This window comes from Phocoena sinus, chromosome 10 (genome assembly GCF_008692025.1).
Source record: "Phocoena sinus isolate mPhoSin1 chromosome 10, mPhoSin1.pri, whole genome shotgun sequence".
NCBI classification, from domain to species: Eukaryota; Metazoa; Chordata; class Mammalia; order Artiodactyla; family Phocoenidae; genus Phocoena; species Phocoena sinus.
The window spans coordinates 100,021,889-100,047,232 of NC_045772.1; the positions used below are offsets into that span (position 1 = coordinate 100,021,889).

The 25,344-nt window shown below is 57.0% G+C and overlaps 1 protein-coding gene and 1 long non-coding RNA gene across 4 annotated transcripts in view; one reads left to right on the forward strand and one right to left on the reverse strand.

Annotated features, from left to right (window-relative positions):
* Positions 1–1,244: 1,244 nt before the first annotated feature.
* LOC116760604 lies at positions 1,245–8,595 on the reverse strand. Its single transcript, XR_004351772.1, has 4 exons — positions 5,638–8,595; positions 4,869–4,973; positions 4,266–4,372; positions 1,245–4,171 (listed from the first exon to the last, which is right to left on the reverse strand). It is a non-coding gene; the product is annotated as an uncharacterized LOC116760604 (long non-coding RNA).
* A 426-nt stretch (positions 8,596–9,021) lies between these two features.
* Positions 9,022–25,344, forward strand: part of IQSEC3 (IQ motif and Sec7 domain ArfGEF 3) — a 35,642-nt gene continuing 19,319 nt past the window's right edge. For 2 of the 3 annotated variants that reach the window (XM_032645703.1, XM_032645704.1), the window contains exons 1-2: positions 9,246–10,409; positions 12,558–12,719. In XM_032645703.1, coding sequence (XP_032501594.1) covers positions 9,325–10,409; positions 12,558–12,719 — 1,247 coding nt within the window. In that variant the 5' untranslated portion in view covers positions 9,246–9,324. Of the gene's footprint in view, positions 10,410–12,557; positions 12,720–25,344 lie in introns of all 3 variants that reach the window. The other variant, XM_032645702.1, reaches the window with a different exon arrangement.

The following is a 25,344-nucleotide window of genomic DNA, read 5'->3' on the forward strand; positions in this document are numbered from 1 at the left end:
AAAAAAAACACGGTCCCTACCTGCTCCCCAAAGAGATTTCAGTTCAATTTAAGGAGTATCCTGTTAGTAACACCAAAGGGAACTGGTGCTTCTGCTTGGGCAGGGAATTAGTTTAATTCTAACTCATTAGTGGGGCAGGGAGGGTTGTGCAGGGTTCTGACGGGCACTGTGGACCTTTTTCATGGTGGGCATAATTCTAGTAGATGGGTTTGCACGTCAGGCCAGCAGCAGTGGGGCAGGAAAGATGAGGGCTGGTACGGGTGTGGTGGAGCCCTCGTGCCCTGGGGAATAGCCCGCCTCCCCTGGCCCCTGTAGCTCTCCAGGCCAAGACAGGCTAGGGGTGGGAAGGGGAGGGGAGAAAGGGACTGAGGGGAGCAGAGTGGCTAAAAACACAGCACACGTTTACAAAAGATGGAGCTCCACAACTCTCTCTTCTGCAGATGAACTGTGTGACCTTGGGCAAGTTGCTTAACTTCTCTGGGCCTCAGTTGCCTCATACAGCCCTTTGCCTCTACCGCTAACATTCCTACCCCCCTCCTACTCCTGCACTGGCCTCATTCACTCCTTCTCTTGCTTTAGGACTTGCTCTCCCGCACCTTCCTCCTGGCTGGCAGCTCTCCCCGCCCTCCCAAGGCTGTGTTGGATGCCCCTCCTCAGTGGTCCCACAGCACCCAGGCGTTCCCTGACATAGCCCTTCAGCCCAGGATCACCATTCCTGTTTACTTGACGTCTCCTTTAAGGCAGGGCAAAGACATCCATCATGACACCCCTGGTGCCCCTGATCACCATTCCTGTTTACTTGACGTCTCCTTTAAGGCAGGGCAAAGACATCCATCATGACACCCCTGGTGCCCGACATGAGAAGATGCTCAAAGGATGAAGAGGGGAAAGTAACAGTTCAGTGACCTGAAGGGGATGGGGATGGGCATGAAGCCTGGGCCAGGTCCTGACTCTATCTCAGGCTTCTTAGAGATCCAGGATTTAGTATTCTGCTGCTGTGACCCTCGTGAGTCACCCACATCCTGTGGTCCTTGGGCTGGAAGGGATCTGGGACAAAATCACTATCTCCCCAGTTCACCAACCTGCCAGGCCAGCTCCATCGGCCAGTCCAAACTCCCAGGTGTTTTCCGTGGCTCCTCTCTCCGCCCTGCGTCTGATCCAGCCCCCCACCCCCCATGCTACTCTTAACCACTTCCCAAGTCCCATCCTCTCCTGCCATCCCCCCCGCCCCGGCCCTAGGCCTGTGTGCCCCTGGGGAAGCCTCCTATAGACCCTCTGCTTTGACCTCGTCCCCACACCGCAGCTGCATCACAGCGGTCACGGTACCGCACATGGAGGCGCCCACGGCCCCTCGTTTTCTAGGGGACAAGGACTTCAGGCTCTGCCGCCCCCAGATCCGCCCCCACATCCTGCCTTGCTCCCACTCGGGGCTCCAGCTGTGCCTCTTGGCTGTCCTTTGAGCCCTCATGTACTTCGCTTCCTCTGCTGGGAACACTCCCCACCCATCCCCGGTCACACTCACCTGGGTGATCCCTACTCACAGTTCAGTCTGGGCTCAGAGCCCCCGAGCCGGGGAGTGTGCTGTTCCTGAGTGCCCACGGCGGGCTCTGCCGTGTGGCCGCGTCCCCCTCGTGAGGGCAGGGGCTCTGTCATGCCCAGGCTGTCGCAGACCGAGCAGATCGTGCTCCGAACGCCTCTGGGGTGCCGTTCCCTCCGCTGTCGGGGGAGCAGTGAGCACTGCCTGGGGGTGAGCCCCGGGCGCTGCCGGCCATGCCCGCCATTGTTCCTGCGCCCAGCACAGCCTGGCGCCTCGAACTGCTGGGTATTGGAGGAGCACAGGGATGGACGAGCCAATGAATGAATGAGGCCCCCAGGCTTCCCTGTTCTCCGTCCCGTGTGCCGACTGGCCCCCTCCCCGAGGCCCCACAGGGAGGAGACTGTCTTCCTTTGCTTGCTCTGCCCTCAACTCTCCCATTTCACCTCAAGGTGATCCTTGGGGCTCCACCCTAGAGGGAGGGGGCATGCGGACCCCTTGCGGGGAGGTTCCTTTAGGAAGTGGCCATGGCAAAGATACAGAGGGTACGCATGTGATTTCCAAATTCAAGTTCTCTAGGGAGTTTGTGTCCTGTTCTCTGCGCCTGTGGGGGAGCACCCACTGGAGCCCATCTGGGATGTCCAAACTGCATAGGTCTCTGTGTTGTCCAAGCCCAGCGGCCATGGAGCTGTGGTCACAGCATCCAGGCCCTGCTCCTGAGTCAGGGTCCTGGGTGGCAGCAGCTCTCTGTCTGGAGAGCAGATCTCCTGGACCCCAAACCTCAGGGTCCGGCCTCACCATGGGGCATCTCTCAAGGGGAGAAGTGGTGGCCATGTTTCCAGGTCACTGTCCCGCTCTGGGCCTCAGTTTGCTCACTTGTATCTGAGGCTGTGTCCCGCTCTGAAGGTGAGAGCACTACCGTGGGTGTGAGGGCCCCAGTGGACCAGCCTGCCGAGGGTGGCGGTGAAGGCAAGATGTGCCAGGGTGTTGCCCTGCTCCGTGGTCTCAGTTCGGGGAACGGCAGTGCACGGCTGCTGTGCTGGGCCCCATGCGAGGCCTGGGGGCACCGCGATGTGGAAGACGCAGTCCTGGGTCTCAGGGAGCTCCGGTGCCAGTGGCGGGCGCTGACACAGAACGGTACAGGCGACACTAACAGCACTGCAGCACTTTCTGTTGCGTCATCTCCCCCGATCTGCACAATGTCCCTGCGGGCTAGAGACTGTCACTGCCCCCATCTTAGGAATGAGAAGACTGAGGCTTAGTGATGTTAAGTGACTTGCCTAAGGACACATTCCTAGGTATGCACCCCGGTGCAACCAAAACAGACCCCACAGTCCACGATTTTAACCCAGAGCCCTCCCCATCTGCTGCCACCGCGGTGAAGGGGTAGGTTCTGCGGAAGCGATGTGCAGGGCACTGCGGGATCGTGGCACAGGGCAAGTAGCCCGACCAGGGTTCAGAGCAGGCTTCCTGGAGCAGCCCCACCCGAGGGAGTATCTGGCTCAGGGAGCAGCTGAGCCGTGGCTCTTCCCCAGCGCCCCTACCTGGCTGCATCGGGAGAGGGTCCCAGGGCAGCCCTGCTCCCCAGCAGGCCTCTGTGCCCCTTGCCATGCTGAACACTTTCTGTGTTTTGGACGGTGGTCAGGGAGGTGGGCACACAAAGAACAACCCTGCTCAGTGCAGGCCACCCGTCCTGCGGGCCGCCCCTCTCCCCTCCCCGGACTCACACCACGTACTGCTTTAATCTTCTCAACTGAGAAATCCTGGCGCACGTGGGACCCGTCCCCGCCCCCTCACCCGGGCCTGGTGCCCCAACGTCCCTCAGAGGCCCTGTCGGGCTCAGCCATGCAGCAGCTTGGAAGAGGGAGACTGTTCTGATGAACACTGAAGGCTCGTTAGCGAGACAGCCGCCAGCCCCGCCCACTGCCTCCCCAGCAGGAGCCGAGGGATGGCTCTCCTGGGAGGAGGGAGGCCACAATTACCCAGGACTCACGGGTATTCGAGAGAAGTGGGCGGAGCTGCTCCTTGGCCGGTGGGCCCAGGGACCCCTCCCTCCCAAGAGCTGGTCCCTCAGCTCTCTGGCCTGGCCCTGCTAAGAACAGGGTCAGGGAGGTGAGAGGGGCCTGGCTGGGGCGGATGGAGCTGACCCGGGGAACCACCGATTCCCCACGGCCTGTGACAATGGGGGGAGGGGAATGCACATGGGGGGCGGGGCCGGTGGTACAGCCTTTGGCTCCAAGCCCAGACCCAGAAGACAGCCTGGACTGCATTTCCCCTGGTGCAGAGGAGAGAGTTCACTTTAGTTCACGACCGCAAACATCGATTAAGCCCCAAACACGGGTCTGGCTCAGCGCTGGGCACGGGGGATGCAGAGGCGGCTTGCGCTGTGCCGCCTGTGACGCACCGTCTGGGGTGCTGAGGATGCGAAGGAAGCGGTGGGGACACTGGGGGCAGCAGGCACGAGGCCAGGATGAGTGGCAGCCGGCTGTGTTAGACGATGGGGACAAACGGTGACGATCCCTCAGCTGAATTCAGAGACCGTCCTGAGCTGTGGCTTCGGGCCAGGCTCTGGGCTGAGGCAGCCAGACGATGAGAAGGCCACATCCGGGGCCTCCAATAACTTATGCTTAATGGAGTCTTGGGGAGGGGAGAGGGGAGGGAAGCCTAAGTTAGATGAATACCACCAAGATTAGCAGGGGAAACTGAGTGTCAAAGAGAAGCACGAAACAACCTTCTCGGGGGTGGGGCGTGGTTCAGGGCAGGGAGACCCCGTTCTGGTTGCGGGAACTGGGAGGCTTCGTGGAGGAGGCACATTTGAAGAAAGGCGAAACGTTTTGCCTGGAAGAGAGGGCATGAGAGTGGGAGGTGAGGCTGGGGAGGACGAAGCCGGCTGCGGGGAGGCTGAGCGAGAGATCCAAGCAGGAAAGCGTAGTTGGGGGATGGGGGAGCAGGAGGCGGGGCTGGCGCGTGAGTGTGGACTCCGTGTAGTAGGAGGGGCTGGGGGGGTAGGCGGGGCCAGGCTGCTCAGCGCCAGACCCCCAGGAGATGGTGTTTACACTTGTTTAGGGCAATGGTCTCAAGCGCCGGAAGTCCTGTGTTTACACCCGCTCTCTTAGGGTACTGCTCAGGGGAATATAGTACAAGGCGGATGGGGGGTTGTCAGGGTGGTCCAAACGGGGGATCCAGGAGAGCCCCATGTGGTGACAGTCTGGTGGAAAGTTCAGGATGATTGCAAAAGGCATGGGGGGCCCTATAGGACTTTCAGCCTGGCAAATGCAGAGGATAAGGCAAAGGCAGGCCCGGGGACAAAAGTGAGGCCCCCAAACTGCACGACCTTGTAGCCGGGGTGCTGTTAGGTGAATAAGGACGTCATCCAGAGCTGGTTTGGGTGAGCCGTGGGAGACGATGGGCTCTTGGAAATGTAGGTCTAGGATGGAGTCTAGGGATGGCGAGTTGAGAGTCACAGAATCATCACTGTCCACATCAAACTGCTACCACTTATTGAGCACCTACTGTGTGCCAGGTGCTACGGGAAATAATTTAATTCTCACAACGAGCTACAGAGTCGGCAGGATTAGCTTCATTTAACAGATGAGAAAACTGAGGTTCAGGGACGTTAAGAAACTTGCCCAAGGTCAACCATCAGGGAAGAGGCAGATCTGGGACTGGGTATTTCCCCTATGGGCCTGCTCACCCACGGATCAGAGTGAAGTTACAATGGAAGACGAGGTTCTCAGACGAGAGGTGAGAAGATATTAGCCCGCGGGACACCTTTAGAGTTGCCACGAGCTAGTTCTCATTTCCTCAGCTGTTAGTTATCAGCTACCAGGGGGCTGCTCTAAAGACTTCCAACATAGAAGTCAAGGAAGACGTCCAGAAATGCACAGGAAAATCATTAAAATGTGTCTGGAGAATGGAAGAGAGCACACATCTGACTCGTAACTAGCACGGTTAGGGACCTTGTGGTCAGAATATAGGATCAAGGAGCTGTATGGAGACAGGAAAACCAAGATAGACTGGGTCATGAGAGCAGAGGACAAAGTTTCAGAAAGGATGGGGAGGAAGGCTGAGGATGGGATTTAGTGATTGAAGGTCATCAGTACCTTTCTGAGAGTCATTTCATTAGTCTGGTGGTAGCAGGAGGCAGCTGCAAGCAGTCAGGGCATACGGGGCGGGCCAGTGGTCCGGCATGTGCTCATGGCCTGAGGCAGAGCAGGCAGACTAGTCCTCCTACAGGTTTGGTGGAAAAATACAGAGATTGGCCTAGTGCCCCAGAGCGGGGGAGTCAAGCAGGGTCATGTTTCAGCCTGGGACATTAAGGAGGGTCTGTAGGCTGGTGGAAAGGAGTCAAAACCAGGGTAGAGGCTGGAAATGCAAGTAGGAGAGACTAGGGGATGAAGTAAACTTACAAAGGAGGCCAGAGAGGGTGAAATCATCAGCCTGGGAGAGAAAAGTTACGGTCAGATTAGGAAGGTTTTAAGTTATTCAATAAATATTCATTGAAGATCTACTATGTACTGTAAGCGTTGGGGATAGAGCGGTGAGCATGGCAGGCAAAGTCTACCTTCAGACGGCTCACAGTCCAGTGGAGGACTTGATGGAACAGATTCAAGAATTTAAAATCTGGTTTTCTTCTTCTGGTAGAAGAAGTCTCCTCAGTTATCTCAGCCAGCCTGTGCCTCTAGGTGGGAAGACACCATGCCAGGGGGTGGACCTCTCACCATTTTGGAAACACTTCAGGCAATGGGATTTCATACCTTCCCTCTATTGCCAGTAGCATCTCATAATCGGAAGAGAAGCTCTTGGGCCAGGGGTTTCCCTAGACCTGTGAGCAGGCCAGGGAGGAAGGAGATGTGAATTCCTGTCTGGGGTCAGCTGCTCATGGTGCTTGGGGAGGGGTAAATGGGAGGTGGAACTGGCAAAAAGGAGGCAGGTGAGCGGTCAGTTCCCCTCCCTCTCTACTCTTCCCCTTGGAGGACTTTCCTGCCTAAGCCAAGGCCGATTCTGGGCCTCAGGAGCTACAATGCTCTCTTCCTTCTGGTGTGATTTCTGCAGAAGCAGGAGGAGAACGCATCAGAGGCAGACACCTGTGTGTCTCTGGGGCTCCTGGGTACATGAGGTCATACCTAGATAAAAGCCCACAGGCAACTGTCCAGTTGGTATGGCAGGCAGCATTCTATATAACCCCCTCCCCCGGAGTGTGGGCGGGACTAGTGAATATGATGGGTGTCACTACTATGATTAAGTTACCAATCAGTTGACACTGAGTTAGTCAAAAGGGAGGTCGTGCCGGGTGGCCTGAATGAATCAGGTGGACCCTTTAAAGGCAGTGAGGCCTCACACAGAGGCTCTCTTGTTGGCCTTGAAGGAGCAAACGACCACGTTGTGAAGGGGACCAGGTGGCAGAGAACAGCAGGCAGCTTCTGCAAATTGAGGCCTCAGTCTTAAATCTCCAGGAGCTGAAATCTGCCAACAGGAGTGAGCTTGAAAGAGGACCCCGACCCGTAGATGAAACTGCAGCCCTAGCTGACACCTTGATTTCAGCCTGGTGAGATCCCGAGCAGAGAACCCCGCTGAGCTGTGCCCAGACCGCTGGCCTCCAGAGCTGCGAGGAAACAAACGGTGTTGTTTTAAGCGGCTACATTTGTGGTAATTTGTTCTGCAGCAGGAGATAACTAACACACTTGGCATGCTTTAGAAGAGCACCTTGGATGTCCCTGCAACACCAGGGCCGTGAGTCCCAGGAGAGCTTCCTGCCTCCTGCTTAAGGCCTTGTACCTTGTGAACTGCAAGTGCTTCTGGGAGGAGTCCTATAGGAAGACTCAGTGGCCTTCTAAACCTTAATATGAATACGTTCTCCAAGTCTCTTCAGAGAGAAGCATTGGATGTGGGGAGAGAGGTAGCATAACGCCACTAGGCTTGGGGATGGGAAAGGGCACTGGATGGTGAGACAGGAAGAGCCCAGGACACACACTGAGGAGGTCCCATTTACCTGGGCTTGTCCCTGGGCGTTGGGATTGTATCTATGAGGTCTCCTGGGCTAGGAGGGTGTCTCTGCTGGTCCAGCTGTGGGGCACCCACAGGGAAGGGACAGAGCGGGCTGCCAGGGTAGTTGGAAAGTAGTCACTCCAGCTGCAGTCCCTGGGGGAGCGGGAAGCGCGGTGAAGTGTTCCTTGTATTGGGGGATGAAATTTGGCCTTTGTGTCTGTACCCCTCCCCCATGATCCTGGGGGAGGATGGAGGAGTGGCGTTGTTCTTGCCTTGAGTTGTTAATTTCAGCCACCTGTCCCGATTCTTAGTTCAGGAAGGCTACTCTGCTTAAGTGGCCTGTACGGCTGGGAATACATAGTTTCAGGGCCCAGGAATACTTTCTCACTTCCCAGGCTTCCCTAAGGACTGATGGAACCCACCACTGTGCTACCATTTTGTCCATCCCCTTCACACAGGCTTTGTCTGTTATTTAAGTGCAAAAATCTCTAGGAAGGAGCACTGCTAACTGTTACTGGTCATTCACACCTCGGGGGAATGTCTTTCTAGTCCTTTCCTGAGAGGTTTTTGATAAGAGAGAAAAAGTGAGAGCTTAGCAGCCCAAGGAGGAGAAAAGACCACAGATGGGGGATAGAGCTGAGAGGAGGGGAGGAAGGGCCTTGAAGGCAGACTGGCCAGTGCCAGAAGTTTTCCTGGGTTCACATCTGCCCAGATGAGGCAGTGCCGTCCCCACCCCGGGGCCTGCCAACCAGCCCCACCAAGCCCTGCCCTGGTTGTAACAGCTCCCATTGTTGGAGACAGAGGTGACTGGAATTGTGGAGCAGGGTAGCCTGGAGGGACTCCCCTTATTGAAACATCCATCCATCATCCATCTGTCTTTTTATGAAATTCACATTTTTTGAGCTCTATCCTGTGCCAGCCCTTGGGCTGGATGCTGGGAACACAGAGATGATCCAACCCCAATCCCAACCCTTATGAGGCTCCCAGGAACAGGAAACTACCCCCATGCATGACATGAATGCTGAGAAAGAAAGCGGGCGTACAGGAGTAGTAGTGATGTTTTTTAGCCTTCCTATTTAATTTTCAATTTTCTATTATTTAAAAATACACACAAGGGCTTCCCTGGTGGCGCAGTGGTTGAGGGTCCGCCTGCCGATGCAGGGGACATGGGTTCGTGCCCCGGTCCGGGAGGATCCCACATGCCACGGAGCGGCTGGGCCCGTGGGCCATGGCCGCTGGGCCTGCGCGTCCGGAGCCTGTGCTCCGCGGCGGGAGAGGCCACGGCAGTGAGAGGCCCGCGTACAGCAAAAAAAAAAAAACAAAACACAAAAGTAGAAAGAATAGTGTAATAAACTCCCATTTAACCACCACCCAGCCCTAACAAGTTTTATCAATATTGTTTCATCTAGCCCTCCCACTTCTTTTGATGGAGTATTTTAATACAAATTCAGGATGTCATGCATTTCAGCCATGAACTCCACAGTACGCACCTCTGATACGAACATTTGGAAATAACCGCCCCCTACCATTCGCACCTCGTCCGTCCCCTGCCCCTGGCATCACCAATCCCGGAATCCAGTCCTACATCCCACACCTCTGGGAGCCTTGGCATCTCAGGCCATGGCGTGCTAGGGTTTTCAGACACGAGCCCCTCAGTGCCCCGAAGCTGTGCCTTCCCGCGCCCCCGCCGAAGTTTAGTAGCTCGCCCCCTGCGCCAGCCGCCGCCGCCGCCGCCTTTCTCAGGACTGTCGCTCCCCTTCCCTGACCGCGCTCGCGCCTCTTTGTCTTCGCTGCAGATTGAAATGCTAGAACACAAGTACGGGGGCCACCTGGTGTCCCGGCGCGCCGCTTGCACCATCCAAACCGCCTTCCGCCAGTACCAGCTCAGCAAGAACTTCGAGAAGATCCGCAACTCGCTCCTGGAGAGCCGCCTGCCGCGGCGCATCTCCCTGCGCAAGGCACGCGCGCCCACGGCCGAGAGCCTGGCGGCCGAGAGGGCGCTCCTGGAGGGCTGCGGCCTCTCGGGGCTGCCGCTGGCGCGCTCGCCCTCCCTGCCGCCCACCATCGCGGGCACACTCACCGAACTGGAGGACTCCTTCACCGAGCAGGTGCAGTCCCTGGCCAAGTCCATCGACGACGCCCTCAGCACCTGGAGCCTCAAGACCGTGTGCTCCCTGCAGGAGAGCGGCGCTTACCAGGTCCACAGGGCCCTGCGCGCGGGCACGGGGCCGCCGGGCCTGGAGACCGAGGCACGGGAGCCCAAGGGCGCCCACTCGGCGGACTGGGCCGAGGCCACCGAGCCCGCCGGCCCGCCCCAGGGCCACGGCAGCACCCTCATGATGGCCTTCCGGGACGTCACCGTGCAGATCGCCAGCCGGAACATCTCCGTCTCCTCCTCCACGGCTCTGTCCGTGGCCAACTGCCTGGGCGCGCCGACGGCCTCAGCCCCCGCAGAGTCCGCGGCGGGCAAGGCCGAGCAGGACGAGGCCGGCGGGCAGGAGGCCCCGGAGGCTCCCAGCGCCGGCCAGGAGGACGTGCCCGCCGAGGACGCGAGCGCAGAGGCGGGCGCCGACGGGGCCCTGCGCGCCAGCCCGCCGGGGGCCGCGGTGCCGGCGGCGGAGGAGGAGGAAGACGGAGAGGAGGAGGCTGAGGAGGCGGGGAAAGGGGCGGAGGCCGAGGCCGGCGACAGCTCGGAGCAGCTGAGCAGCAGCAGCGCGTCCGCCAGATCGGCAGCGTCGGCCTCGGCCTCCAGGGAGGCCCTGCAGGCCATGATCCTGAGCCTGCCGCGCTACCACTGCGAGAACCCGGCCAGCTGCAAGTCCCCCACGCTCTCCACCGACACCCTGCGCAAGCGGCTCTACCGCATCGGCCTCAACCTCTTCAACATGTGAGTTCCGGGAGGTGCGGGGCAGAGGCTGCACTTACGGGTGAGCGGCGGGCCCGGGAATGGAGCGAATCGTCCCCGGGTCCTCCCAGGTGGCCTCTGGGCCGCGCCTGATCCTTGAGATAGTGTGGGAATACTCATTTTATTTTTATTTATTTGTTTTTTTTGCGGTAAGCGGGCCTCTTACTGTTGTGGCCTCTCCCGTTGCGGAGCACAGGCTCCGGACGCGCAGGCCCAGTGGCCATGGCTCACGGGCCCAGCCGCTCCGCGGCACGTGGGATCTTCCCGGACCGGGGCACGAACCCGCGTCCCCTGCATCGGCAGGCGGACTCTCAACCACTGCGTCACCAGGGAAGCCCCTCATTTTATTTTTAATTGATAAGAATTTATGTTAAAGATTAGGGTTAAAACACCTCAAACCTATGCTTTAACCACTAGTACTGCTAGATGAAGCTAGGCTTTGAAAAGTGAGAAAATTTCAGAGAAAATGCACTATTAAGTAAACAATAGTACAAGTAGTATAAGGCTTGGGCAGAAAGCATTCGGGTAGGACATGAAGTTAAGAAAACAGGGAATATCAATTTCATGGGGTTGATGACATGGAGAGAAGAGGCAGTGACCAAAAGAGGAAAGGGTGGGGGGAGCAGAGACCTGGCGCAAGGAATGGGGGTGCGGGGGGCGGATAGGAGGGGAGTGTCAAGCAAGCAGAGGTGAAGCAGAAGAGAACAGGGGCATGGGAGCGGAGAAATGAACAACCACCATAGCTCAGAGCCCCCAGCCAGAACTTCCTTGCAACCAAGAAGTATACAGCTGGTGGCAAGCAGAGGAAACACACCTGCCCGTCCTGTGGCGATTTCAAGTACATGAGGCACTCGTCTCCACCCTCCACTCACCCCTTCCTTCATAGCCCTGAGCCGGGAAACACGGCATCCCTCCTGCCTAATCAATGAGGACTGAGCAGAAACCATTCACCTGTGTGTTCATTTACTCATTCAGAAGTTATGTTTGGAGTGCTTGGCACGGAAACCACAAAGATGAGGAAGACACATCCCCCGGTCTCGAGCAGCTTCTATTCTAGGGGGAATAGCTACCGTTCATAGCTCACCTGACACAAAACATTTGCAGATTTCCTAACAAGGTCTAGAGAGAGCATCATTACGCCATTTTACAGACCAGGAAACAGGCTCACCCAGGTGAGCTGAGCCCTGTGAAACAGCTAGTAAGCGGCAGAGCTGGGTGAAGTCAGACCTGTGTGACTCCCATCGCTGCTCCGTGTACCTCAGGCTGCCACCCTGGTGAGCACAGCCCTACCCTCGCTTCTGCACACACACACGTACCTGGATCCCACAAGACAGTGGTTCTCAAATTATCTATAGTGAAGGACCAGTTTGGGTTTTTACCCAATATGTTGTGGGCTGACACTTCTGTAAAATACAATTAAAATGAGTTGCTAGAAAAACAGTCACATGCTTGGTTGTCCTGAAAATGTCAACGTGTTCTAAAAGGGTCTAAAGGCTTAGCCTCTATTTCTGTACTTATCTTCTCCTGGACCGGTAAGCTTCAGCTCAGGGAGCAGCATGGATTTGCAGACCAAGCTGGGAGCACATGTGCCTTAAGACACAGCACTCACACCCACACACACACACACAGACTCAAGCCTGGGAAAGTCAACCCTGAAGAGCAGGGTCTTTCTTGTGTCTGCCACACACAGGGAAGAGGGGTGTGGTAGGAGATCCCACCTCCATTTCCCAGTCTCCTCTGTCCTCCCGGTTCGAGCGTGGGTCCTGAGTGTAGACAGCAGGATACAGGTGGGAGGAAGGGCTTGGGGACCTCAGGGTCAGATCCAGTGGGACTGAGGCAGGAAGACGGAAGGGACACCTCTCCACCTGCTCTGGAATCTACTTGGCCAGACCTCCCCAGTCCCGCACCATCTTCACTCCTGTGCAGGGAGGTTCAGGAGGACGTGACGAGAGGGGCTTTTTAAGGGGAGCCCCTCTGCAGTGGAAGGAATGCTGACATTTCCTGGGAATTCTGCCCAAGGACCTCCAGGCACTTCTGTGGGTTCCCTAGGCAGGAAGAAAGGGAGGAAAGGCGTCATGGGGAGACTTGCCTCACTCTCTACCCCTCCTCCCCTCCCCACCCCACCCCCAGAAACCCGGACAAGGGCATCCAGTTCCTGATCTCTCGAGGCTTCATCCCCGACACCCCCATCGGAGTGGCCCATTTCCTGCTCCAGCGTAAGGGCCTGAGCCGCCAGATGATCGGAGAGTTCCTGGGCAACAGCAAGAAGCAGTTCAACCGCGACGTGCTCGAGTGAGTGCCCCGCCTCGGGCTCCTCCCCGCCCTCCTGGCCCACCCTCCCGGATCTCCTAGACGGCCTGGGACCTCAGCTGGGGAAGGCCTTTAGAGGACAGGACCTCTAAAGTCTGGGTGGATTCCCAGAAGTTCTGGCTCCAGTCCTGGTGGCTTCCTGATTGGTCCAGGAGCCAGAATCCCCATGGTCCTTAGCCAATCACCTGCCTCCCCGCCTGTCATTCTGCCGCTTACTGAGCCAAGGTGCTCCTCCGCGTAGGCATTGTCGGCACTGTGGATGGGGACGCGGCTGGCGCTGGGGACGCGCGTGGCTGGGGCTGGCACAGAAATGGTCAAGGGAGACCAAAAGGCATGAGAGTGAGCCTGAAAATAGAAGGCCGTCAGCTCTGGGGCCATCTCCGCCTGGGGGACCGGCCCTGCAGCACCCTCCCAGGCACCCGTCCAGCCCCCAGACCCTGAGTGTCCGCTTGATATCGTGGGGGGAACATGAGGCAGAAAAAGAAGGGGTTAGGCTGAGGGGTTTTAGAGCCAGAAAGTACTATGATTCCATGAAGGTAGACTGACCACCAAGGTTGAAGTCCAGGAGGTGGGGGATTTGGCGGTGAGGGGGCTGCTTTTGCTATAGCGCTCTGCTTCGTGGGTGTGGTGCCATGGATAGGTAGGCGAGCCCCAGGGCAGGGGGAACATTCCCTGGGGTGGAGGGGCAGGGCCTTGGAGCCCCCTCTTCTCTGGCAGAGAGGGGGCGAGGCTCCATGAAGTCTGCTCCGGACCCGTCTCTCCCCACGCCTCTCCTGACGCCCCTCCTCTCTTCTGCTGGGCACCCCTAAGCTCACTTCCTTCTCGGAGGTCACCATTCTGTAAGGAGCCCTCCCCACTTCTCTCCCCACCCCCTTCTCCTTGGGTACAGTCTGCCGAAGTGTTTCCCCAGGAGTCCCGGGAGAACCTCGTCCTATTGTACTTGCTCTTGAAGCAGCAAGGGCCTGATACAGAGGGCTGGGGGCTCCTGCTTCAGGGCTTAGAAGCACGGAGTCCCTGTCAGTGTCCCCTGGGTGGGACTCAGACACCTGGCTTCTCTTTATGGAGCAGCCCCGCTGCTGTGTCTCCGGACAGTCACTGCTCTCTGGGCCTGCATTTCCGTGCATGGATGTGGGAGGGGTTGGGTTAGGAGGGGAGATCTGCTGTGCTCGGGAATCCCTGTCACATTCCTAAATTCATGATGGGATAGCTGTTACCTGAGTGCAGTCAGAAGAGAGGGGGCTTGGACCCATTCAAGGGACCGTGAAATCCCTGATGGCCCTTAGGTGACAGAAGCCAGCTCCTGCCTCTGACTCTTGGGGGCTTTGGGCAATCAGCTGTTCCTCCCAGAGCTGGTGTTCTGAGCACCTAAACCCCTAAATGGACAGCATTTCTTTACCTTCCTCCTCTCCCTCTGGCTCCCCTTCCCCATCCCACCACCCCTGCTGTGTGGGTGCCCTGAGGGGATGCCTTGAGGAAATGGCAGAAGAGGAGAAAGATCAAGTGTTCCGTCTCCTTCCTTTCCTGTTTTCCTCTATCTGGTTCATCTGTCCGGCATGAACTTTTCACTGGCCTTTGTCCCCTTTCCACTGGCGAAGGAGTAGAGCTGCTGCGCCCTATGGCTTCATTCCTTTCCGCTGCCCCACACCCCCTGGGTGACCCGGCTTTGTCCGTCTGCTCTGGGGCAGGGGTGACTGCTTCACTCCCAGGCCCTGACTGCCTCGTCTGTTCTCTTCTGCCTTTCCAGACCCCATGTGGCCTGGCCCCGGAATCCTGACCTGCCAGGCCCCTGTCGATCTGCAGCCCGGGGTGTGCCGAGCAGCACAATGGAGACTAATTTCCACATCCTCCCTGGGCGATCGTGTGGGCGGGAGATGCAGACCAGCCGCTGCCGCCTGTGCCGAGAGGCGAGGTGGGCCGGGGTCTAGGGCTCGCGGCTGAGCGGGCTCAGGCTTGGATGAGAAGGCAGTGTGGGGGCAGGAGAGGTGGCTGGACCCGAGAGTCCGGCTCTGGCCCCTGCTCTGCTCCTGACACGCTCTGGAGCGTTTGCAAGTCACTTCTCCAGGCTTCCTCGTCTGCAGAGAGAGAGGGTTGAGCTGTGTGATCTCAGAGGTCCCTCCAGCGTGAACGTATCGTCTTTCCTAATCCTTAGTGCGTTTGTAGCACCCTGGCGTCATGCAAAATCATTTGCCCTGAACAAGCTTTGTCATCCTGCCAGAGCAGCCCTCAGGCTCCAGGACGGGGCTGGGGTGCCAGCGTTCACGGGGGAACGAGATGGCCATTCAGCACTCATTCAGCAAATACTGAGTGCCTACTGTATGCTGGGAATAGGGCTGCACTGGGCATCCCACGTGCGTACGTGTCGGGGCGGGGTGCGCGGGGAGAGGAACAGGCCTGGCTCGTGGCCTCAGGGAAGTTATAGACCCAGGTCTCAAAGGGGAGAGATGCGAGGAGGAACGTGGAAAGAGAGGTGAGGGGCCCTCGAGCCTCCAGTGGGCACTGAGCCCCAATTCTGCCACAGTGAACGCCTCAGTCCCTCGTGCCGTGTTCTGCAGCCATGCAGGCCCCGGGCTCTGAGGCCCCAGCAGACGGCCTGCGCGTGGCAGCTCCATGGAAAGGAGCCCTCCTCCCCCAGGTCTGCAGCACGCCGACGGCCTGTTCTGTCTGCTGTGAGGTGCCTGGAGAGGATGAAGAAGCAGGAAGAGACAGGCACTGGCAGGGCAGCAAGACGCTGGGGTTTTTGGTATCTCCCTGCCACTCAAGCCAGCTCTCTCGGAACCTTTCAGGATCCACTGCCTCTTCCTAACTCCCACCAGAGAAAGCACACAGTGACAGTCACCCAGTGCCATGTGTCCAGGCCGGGAAGGCTTCACTGGGATTCTGCACATGCCCCCGCCGGTGACATTCAGCCTGCCGTATCCATTCTGTACAAAGCTGTTTGCTGAATAAAAGACATAAATCACCCATCCCCTTGGAGACTGAGACAGCCCAATCCACCGCTCTCTCCAAGATGCAGCCAGATGGGAAGGGGAGAAGCTGAAAGTCTCTGGGAGGGGAAGGAATGGGGCCCTCCCCCCACTCCTGGGCCTGGGGGGACAGGAAGAGAGGAGAAGCTGGGCCAAGCAGAATCTGTCCCAGCCACTGATTCACCTCTGAGCATCAGAGATGCGGTGATGACATTTGCCTCCGGGGTCAGGCCCTCGGTGCTCTGGGAAGCTGACCTCTCCATCCCTTTGTGTCCTGGTTCCATGGATGCCCCATTCCAAGAAAGAATGTATCCAACCAGGCTTTATCAAATGATAATATGAGGCATTCTGAGCTCAAAGGGCCATGTCCATTCCAGTGTTGACCTGGGAAGGTGTTGTGTTTTGGTCGTAGGCGTTTGTTTTTTTAGGAGAAACCAGCCTCAATTTCCTCATTTGTCAAATGGGGATAATAGAACCGGTCATATGAATTAACTTTTTTAAGCGCATATGAAGTGCTTAACTCAGTGCCTGAGGCTTAGTGGGCATTAGACCCCTCCCGCCTCCCCTTCCCAACACAGGGAAACCTCCCACTCCTCAGGGCTGGTCTGAGACAGAGTTCCGTGCTGGGGAAGGGAGGGGACCACCTCGAGCTTGGAGGAAGTCCTCCCCTGGTGCTGAGGGGGAAGGGCAGTGGGAGACAAAGGGCAGGGAGATCAGGATTCTCTGGGGCTGCAAGTGTCTCGCTCTCAGTTTTCACGTGGCTGGGAAATTTGCCTCTGCTCTATTTCCTTTCTGAAATGTGCGCTTCAGCAGGTTTGAAGGCCAGCGGATGGGGAAACGTTGTGTGCTGGCTGTGAGCAGTCTCTTTCTCGGCCCGGGTGATCTTCACACCCGCAGAGGGCATCTGTCGTTTCCAAGGAAACGCAGGAAGGGCAGCTTTGGGGTTGAGTAGCCAGAAGAAAGTTTCCCGGGCGTTCCTTCTCTCACTGTGTCCGCTCCGTTCTTTGTTAGATATTAGAGTCTGACGTTTTAGTCGGATTTCATCATTTCATTTCCATGGAAATGTTTTGGCCAGAGTGCAACAGATTTGCTCTTCTTAGGGGACATTCAGAAATGAAGACAGATTGTCTGTCAAACTCCGTAGGCTGGAAGGCTCTGGCCTCTCCTCACTAGGAAGGAATGGTTTGAGCAGGTCCTGCGTGTCGTCTGTGTGTAGCCTCGGAACGGTTGCCTTGCTCCTGAGGAGATCCACGGGGCAGGGGAGAGCGGGCTGGGGCCCAGGCCCACTCTGACGGGTCTGGCGGAGGGTGGAGAGAGGCTGGGGCAGGCAGGGATAGAAGGCTTTGGGGGCTATTTCCACTGCCTCCCACTCAGAGGAATGGAAGGAGGGGGTCTCTTCTAACTGTGCTGTCTTTGGGTTTTATGACCTTGACCCCTCACCTCTCCAGTGCCCTTTCCCCTATCCCCACCACCGCACACACACACACAGACACACACACAGAGATGAGAGATTCTACTTAACAGGAAAGAGTCATTGGCATTTAAAAGAATCATTTGCTCCTGTACGTGGAGATCTTGGAACCCCAGAGTGGGGTGAAAAAGTCCAGAGTTGAGACTCTCTTTGGCTTTGTCACAGATGCATAGAAATTGGGCTTTTACACAAAAATGAACATACCCACCACCCATTCCCCTCCTGAGTACCCAGGGCCCAGCTCTGGAGAGGTGTCTCTGGATCCTGTGTGATGCTCAGGTGTGGCTGAAACTGGCCGCTCTTTGCAGTGGGACTTCCTGGGAGTCACTCCCCGCGGGTTTCTCAGGGGGGCCATCTGTGAGCGAGCAGGCAGCTCACACATATCCAGCGCGTATCGTGTGCCAGCAGGAACGGTTCTAAGAACCTTACATGCAAAGCCTCATACCATCTTGCCAGCAGTGCTGTGAGGCCAGTGCTGGGAGTCTGCACCAAATGAAGGAAACCGAGGAACAGAGAGGGTGGGGCGCTTGCCACAGTCCCAGGGCTGACCAGCGGCTGAGACCTGAAGCCTGGCAGAGAGGTCCATAACCTGAGCCCTAAACTCCACACCATCCTACCTTGTGCGTCATCCCAACAGATGCGTGGTCTGAATGCCTTTACGGCGCTTGTCAGAGCCCAGCTGTGAATCGTGGTGCTGAGAAATGCTTTAGACGGTCAGCAGTCCAGCTCTCTCATTCTACCCGGCCAGGGACTGAGGCCCAGAGAGAAGAAATGGCTAGTGCCCAGGCCAGGGGCAGGGTAATTGAACTGAATCAGATGCTATCCCATCCCTGACTCACCTTTATTTGCTGGGCCCCAACCCTCTCATCTGGGAAGAAAACAGAGCTGAGAAACTGATCCACAAATCTGCATTGATCTGAGCTAACTCAGTTTCCTCTCTCTGATGGATGTATGTATTAAACAGTTGATGGCTCTAATGATGAAATTTCAGGCGAGTTCATTGGCGATGAAGGAAAGAGTCTTCCTACCTGTGCTAGAGGGAACTACAGATCTGCTTACTCATGGGGCACGTCAGCTCCGATTCGGTCCCTAATGAGAACACTCGTTTCTTTTTTTCTTAATATATATTTTTAATTGAAGTATGGCTGATTTACGGCATTGTGCCAATCTCTGTGGTACAGCACAGTGACTCGGTTATACACATGTAGACATTCTTCTTTTTAATATTCTTTTCCATTATGGTTTGTTGCAGGATATTGAGTATAGTTCCCTGTGCAAGGTGCATTAGGACCTTGTTTATCCATTCTAAATGTAATAATTTGCATCTACCAACCCCAAACTCCCAAACCATCCCTCTCCCTCCCCCACCTCCCCCGCCTTGGCAACCACAAGTCTGGAGAACCACATTTCTTAAGCTCTTTAATAAACTGGGAGTTTACATACATTGTCTCTTCTAAAACCCACCCCGCCCCGCCCCACCCGCCCACTGGACGTTTTAGGTGTTAGCTCCATTCTAGAGATGGGGAAAATGAGGCCCAGAGAGGCTAAGTGACTTGAACTGAAGACCTATATGGTGGAGACAGGATTCAAACCCAAGGGTGCCTGACACCAGAGGCCTGACTTCTTCCCGTCCTACCCCTGTCACTGGCACAGAGCGTGGGTCTCAAAGCGTGGTCCCCCGAACAGAAGCAGCACCCAGGAGCTCGTTAGCAACGTCGATCCTCGGACTCCAGCCCAGACGCCTGGATTCAGAAACCCCGGGGTGGTGCCCAGCTCCGTGCAGTTGATCAGCCAGCTGGGTGATTCTGGTGCGCCCTCAGGTTTGAGAACCACGGGCGAACAGGGGGCTGCCGGGCCCAGCAAAAGGGTAGTAGCCTCCGCATCCACACGGACTCCCGATTTGTGGGAGTGGTTTCAAGGTGCACCAGCCGCCGTCCCTTCTGAGGACTTCAAACAAGATTTTCTTTGTCCCCGTGTTGTCACCAGGGACTCTGGCAGGTCCTCCTGCTCTAGTTTCTTGGCCACGTTGCACTTTTCCTGAAAGCCTTGACCTTCGTCTGGCACGTTATGAGTTCCGACTCACAAAAATAACTCCCCAGCGGATGGGGACATTTTTAATAGAATCGGATGAGACAAGAACGGCAGAAGTAACACCCGGGTTCCTCCAGCTCATGGCGGTGGGCAGCTTCGTTTTCCATCCTAATCCTGAAAGCTGGCCCCGGCTCCGCCTGGAGCAGAGACCCACATGGGCACCGCACACACCTCTTCCCGGCCTGGGCCTGTACCTCACCTTCCAGGTCTTCGCTGTCTCTTCCAGACTATTAAAAATCCCTGCTGCTATCACTACCTATTTTCAGCTCCCAACCAGTTCCTTTGTCTGCCAGACACTGTCTTGCTATCGTTAAAAAAAAAATAGTGGAGATGACGAAATTCATTTTGATCACACTTGTGTGCGCCGCTTCAGCTCCCTGCTACACAGACCGACGCCACACACGGAGGTGTTAACGAGCAACTTCCTGCAAGGTTGTACCTGTTTATACAGATGCGGGGAACAGCTGTGCTTACGCTTCCCCAGCCCTTGGGAGGGACTTGCCACAGAATCCCACAGAAAGGAGAGGCCGCCCACCCCAGCAAGAGCACCTCCGCAATCACCCGCAGTCAGCGGCCCCTCCGAGGCGGGTCCAGACAGCACCTCAGGAGCTGCCTCTCAGGGCCAGGTCGCCGGGTTCTCAGCACTCACTGGCCTGCGTGGTTGGTTGAAGGAAGTGGGAAGCGCGTGCACTCCAGGCCGCCTCTCTGCCTGTGGTCTGGAATCCACGGAGCCCTTCCCTCGGCAGCCGCGTCCAGGGGTCAGGTCCAGCTGATCGGGGCCCCCAGGCAGAGCTTCCAAAGGCGCCGGCCGCAGGGCTCCTTCCCCAGCTGACCGTGTGCTCACAGCCCCGTTCATTCTTGAGTTTGGTCTGTCACTCACTCATTCATCCACCCCAGGAACGTTTACGGAGTTCATACATACGACAGGGATGCAGAGACCGACTCCGGGCGTCGGGGAGCGCGTGGCCCGGTGGGAGGACAGGCAGATGCTTGGGTGACACGGGAGACACAGCAGAGGCACCGCGGAGGTCGAGGAAGATTCCGGAGAGATGGAAGGCAGACCTGGAGGTTGGGGGTGGGCGGCAGGAAGGAAGAGCAGCGTGTGCAAACCTGGGGCCGTGGGAGAGCCAGGCTGCTGGGCTGGAGTCAGGATGCGGAAGGGGCAGGAGAGTCCGGGAGCAACCAGGGCCGTGCTTTGCTGGGGAGCTCAGGCTTCATATGAGGGGTGTGGGAAACCTCGAAAAAGTATAAGCAGAGGAGTGAGTGACAGGGCCAAATGGCCGTCCTAGAAGTGTTGTTCCGGAAGATGGTTTGGAGGCAGGGAGGCTGGTTCGGAGGCTATTGAAGGACCAGTTGTGGCCAGCTGATGAGGCTCTTACCCTCAGCAGAGGCTGCAGGGAGGGTAGAGGCGGGTGGAGCCCTGAGGCAGGGAGAGGCAGCAGGGTCTGGTGACTGGGGTGGGCGGAGAACAGAGGTGGCCGATCACAGCGAACAGCCTCCTGGGCTGCTGAGAATCCGGAACACTGGGTCTTTCTTTGCTGCAGGCCCACTGGAGTAATCGGTGCAGATTATACCAAATAAACACGTATATATTTTTAGCTTTGAGGGGAGAGCGATGCTGGGTGTGGTGACATTTCATCTGAAGAATTCCTCAAACTAGACATTATCAAATATTTACTCAGAGCAAGTTAAAATATTAAATACTTGGTAAAGCATAAAATATATCCACCCTGACTTTCCTGCGAGAGATGCCAGCACAACCTGTGGCCTTGTGAAGATTGCCCAAGGACTGACCTTTGCACTCAGCAGCCCTCATCCACGCTTAGTAGCACCATTACTTAAGGGGGTCTCTTATGAACACTGTAGATTAACAACAATAAAAAATAACTAGTTCGTGACTAATGGAAAATAATAAGGGTGAACTCACGGCTACACTTAAGAGTTGTGGCATTCAGAGCCATAGGAATGGGTGAGGCCCCTAGGAAGAGGTTGTAAAGTGGGGGAAGGGACCTGGTGGGCAGCCCTGAGTTAGAGGCCAGGGGGAGGAGGGCCTGCGACGGAGGAGGGGTGCCTCCGGAGAGGAGAGAGTCAACCTAGGGGAGGGCAATGGGATGGAAACGAGAGAGGCGTGTTCCAAGGAGGGAGTCTTTAACTGCGTTGACGCTGCCAGGAGGCCAGTGTGATGAGGACAGACGTTGGCGCCACTGGACTTGGCAACATGGCGGCCGTTGGTGGCCTTGACAAGAGTTTTTTTTTTTTTTTTTTTTTGACAAGAGTTTTAATGGAATGCTGGGGTAGATGCTTGGCTGGAGCGGGTTGAAAAGTGAATGGGATCGAGCAAGTGGAAATAGCATGAGTAGGGATGACTTCTAGAAGTTTGGCTCCAAAGAGGAGTAGAGGGACTTCCCCGGTGGCACAGTGGCTGAGAATCCACCTGCCAATGCAGGGGACACAGGTTCAAGCCCTGGTCCAGGAAGATCCCACATGCCGCGGGGCAACTAATCCCGTGCGCCACAACTACTGAGGCTGCGTGCCGCAACTACTGAAGTCCCGCACCTAGAGTCTGTGCTCTGTAACAAGAGAAGACACTGCAATGAGAAGCCCGTGCAGCGCAACAAAGAGTAGCCCCCACTCGCCTCAACTAGAGAAAGCCCGCGCGCAGCAATGAAGACCCAACGCAGCGAAAAATAAACAAATAAAATTTAAAAAAAGAGGCGTAGAGAAAAGAATTAGTGACTACAGAGCAAAGAAGGGTTGAGGCTGGGTTTTAATTTGTAAAATAGAAAAGGCAAGACTTTGGGTGCTAATTACGTTGATTGAGTAGATACTAAACTGATATGGAAGAACATCTCCAACTTCGTGTGTCCAAAACTGAAGTCTCGATCTCTCCAGCATGTGTGTCCACCCATCTCAAAAACTAGTACCACCAGGCCCCCAGGTGTTCAAGCCCGAGCTCTGAGACTCACGGCCGACTCCTTTTCCCTACCGCCCACATTCCTTCCATCACCTTGTCCCATCAGTTCTCCCTCCAGGATGTCTCTCAGATTCTGAGCTGGCCTGGTCCGTTCAGGTCTGTTCAGGTCCATTCAATTTGTTCCACCTTAGCCAAGGCTCGTCGTCTCTAGCCTGAACCTCTGTAGGTGCATCCTGATGGCCCCCTGCTTCTCTCTTGCTCCTGCCCTTCCTTTTTCATTCATTCTTGCCCAACACCAGAGAAATCATCTTAAAACAAACTGGATCTCATCATGTCTCCCCCTCCCCTCCCCCTCCCTTAATCAGATCCTACTCACCTTTTGGGTCTCTGCTCAAATGCCACATCCCCAAAGAGGCATTTCTGGACACACCAATAAAAAGTACATCTCCTGTGTCCCCTCACAAAACCCTGTCCTTTCCCCACACAGAACTTGTCACGATTATAATGAAATAATTATTTTTGACTCTGCGCTTAATGCCTGTCTCTCTCACTGGGACAGGATCTGTGTTTGTGTTGTTTGCCACTTATTCCAGGTCCCTAGCACAGTGCTGTGTATGCAGAGGTGCTCAGTGCATGCGGGGGGTGGGGGAGGGGGAGGGCAAGTTAGCTACTGGGGGTCAGAGAAAGCCCCAGGAGGCAGAAGGTAGCGGGTCAGGGGTTTGGTCCGCTGCTGTGGGCTCCGTGTACCAGGCCAGCTCAGAGACTGCAGGGTGGCCACATGGCCTCATGTGACTGCTGACAGTGAAACGGCCTTCACCCGAGACTCTGTGATGTGTCCAACTGCCCCTCCTTGGGCCCTCACAGGTCCCACCAGACATCTGGGTGAGAGAGCAGCCCCCAGCGAGAGATGCATTAGCAACAGCCCCCGAGAGGGAACATGCCAGGAATGCGATGTGTGCGGTGCCCCCTGCAAGGTCAGCTCTCTTGTGAGCTTTGGTTTCCTCATATAATAAAAAATAACAGGGTGATGCATAATATCCCACCGGACTGAGGAGATGAAGTCATTGCCCACTTGGTGAAGCACTGAAAAAAATATTCAGTGAAGGAGGTGCAGAGGGAGCTGCCCACTGGCGTAGACTGGGGAGGGTCTCCCTAGCAGAGGGAACACCAAGCAAGCCCCTTTGCAGTCTCAGTTTTACCTTCTGTAAAATAGGGAGATTATACACCAGAAACGACCACCCAGAAACGTGTGATTTTTTTCACCTTAAAGGTGATCAGAGAGGAGAGGGCTGTTGGCTGTGCTGGTGGAGGTGGCAGAAGGATCTGGAGAACTGCCAGCGGTCTGCTCCCAGCAGGATTTCAGGGTGATGAAGAAGACGGACAGGAGGGGAGGTTTTAGGTGCAAGTGATCTGCAGAACACGGGAAGAACGGGAGACGGGGAGAGGAGAGGAGAGAGAGCCAAGGTCAGGTGCAGGCTGGCACCTTAGGGAGGTGGGGAGGGGCGAGGACCGTGGGGAGTGATTCCTGGATGACGGAGCCCCCGTTACAAGGTGAGGGTCCACCAGGGCATGGCCTCGGCCCGGCCACCTGCCCCAGGAGGGCACTGGTTCCCTGGGAGGCGGGGAGAAGCAGCCAGTCGTGTGAGCTGTATTCCAAAGCCAGCCAGAAACGACGCTGCCCTCCCCTGCTGCCTGCAAGCATCCGCGGAGCCTCCAGAGGCTGCCTGTGGGCCGGCTCTGGGTCTGGGTCCTCATCAGGCAATGTCACGGCGGGGCAAGAGGTCACCTGGCCCAACCCCCAGCTCTACAGACAGGAAACGATTTGCAGGCAGTAGTGTCTTTCCGCCTCTCAAGACAGCTTCTGGGGGTTTTGCAGAAAACGTCTAGATTTTTTCTCAAAGATCTGACAACCCCAGACCACTTGCCCATCAAACAGCGATGCCTGTGGTGGCAACTGCAGGGAGCAAGGCAGGAAATCAGTGTGTGCGTGCGTGCGCGCGTACGTGCGTGTGTGCGCCTGCGCGCGCATACGTGTGTGTATGCGCACGTGCCGTGGAGAAGGGGTGGGGCTGTCTGTCTCTCCCTCCCGCGCTCCCTCCCTCACCACCCCACCACAAAAGCAGCCCCTGAGAGCCGAGAGGACACGCGTGCTCCCGTGAGCTCCCGGGCTCTCATTTTAAAAGCATCCCCCCGACCTCGCGCTCGGCTCAGCCGTTCGTTTTCAGTTTCTAAGGATCGGCTGGCGAGTTTGAGGGATGCTGATTCCCAGGCACTGCTCTCAATCGTCTAGTTGGTAAATCCGGCGTAGGGCCGGGGCCCTGCATTTCAACCGGCTGCCTGAAGGCTCTGCCATGGGGTCCTGCAAGAGGTGGGCTGTAGAGCCTCCCCAGCCCCCGCACAGGTGTCCGCCCGCAGAGGCCTGCACACCCCGCGCCGTGGGTGGTGTAGCCCGCTGCCTGCTCTGCGGGCTGGCGTTTCCACCCGGCTGAGTCTCCTGCCCTGGTCCTTGACTCTCCGGCTTGTTACTGGAGCGGCCAGCAGGAGTCACTTGAGTGAAGGGCTGGAAAGCCGGCCGCCGTGCTTGGCTGGGCACGTCCGCCAGCTCCCGGCTGCTCTGCGGCCCCCTCCCGCCGCTTCCCTCGGTGCCCATCGTGGGGTCAGCCCCGGTCCAGAGCATGGGGGACAGTCCATGGACAGAGGTTCTGGGAGGGACACCACTGAGGGACACAGGGTGCCGGGACCGTGGGGTTCAGAGTCGTGCAGGGGGGCCAGGTCGGAGGTGGGATGGATGGACTGACAGGGGCAAGTCCTGGACCCCAGACCGGGGGGACCAGGGCCGTTCTGGGGTCCTCCGGGCAGCCGGCCTGTGTGTCAGGGTTGGCCAGGCTGGGGCCCGTTGCCTGGGCCTGGGCCTTGCAGGAGTCGGCGGGGCCCAAGGACGAGAGGCTGCAGTGTGGCTGCCCGCTGCTGCACACCCAGACCTGCCCAGCCCAACCGGCCGAGCCTCGTCCCCCTCGTCTGCTCTGCCTTCTCCCTTCTGTCTTTCCCTCTTTCTCCTCTTGTCTCTGTTTTTCTCTTGCTCTCTGTCTCTGTCTCTCCCTCCGTGTCTCTCTCACTCGACTCTCTACCCCCGTATCTTTCGCTGTCTCTGTGTCTCTGGCTCCCTCC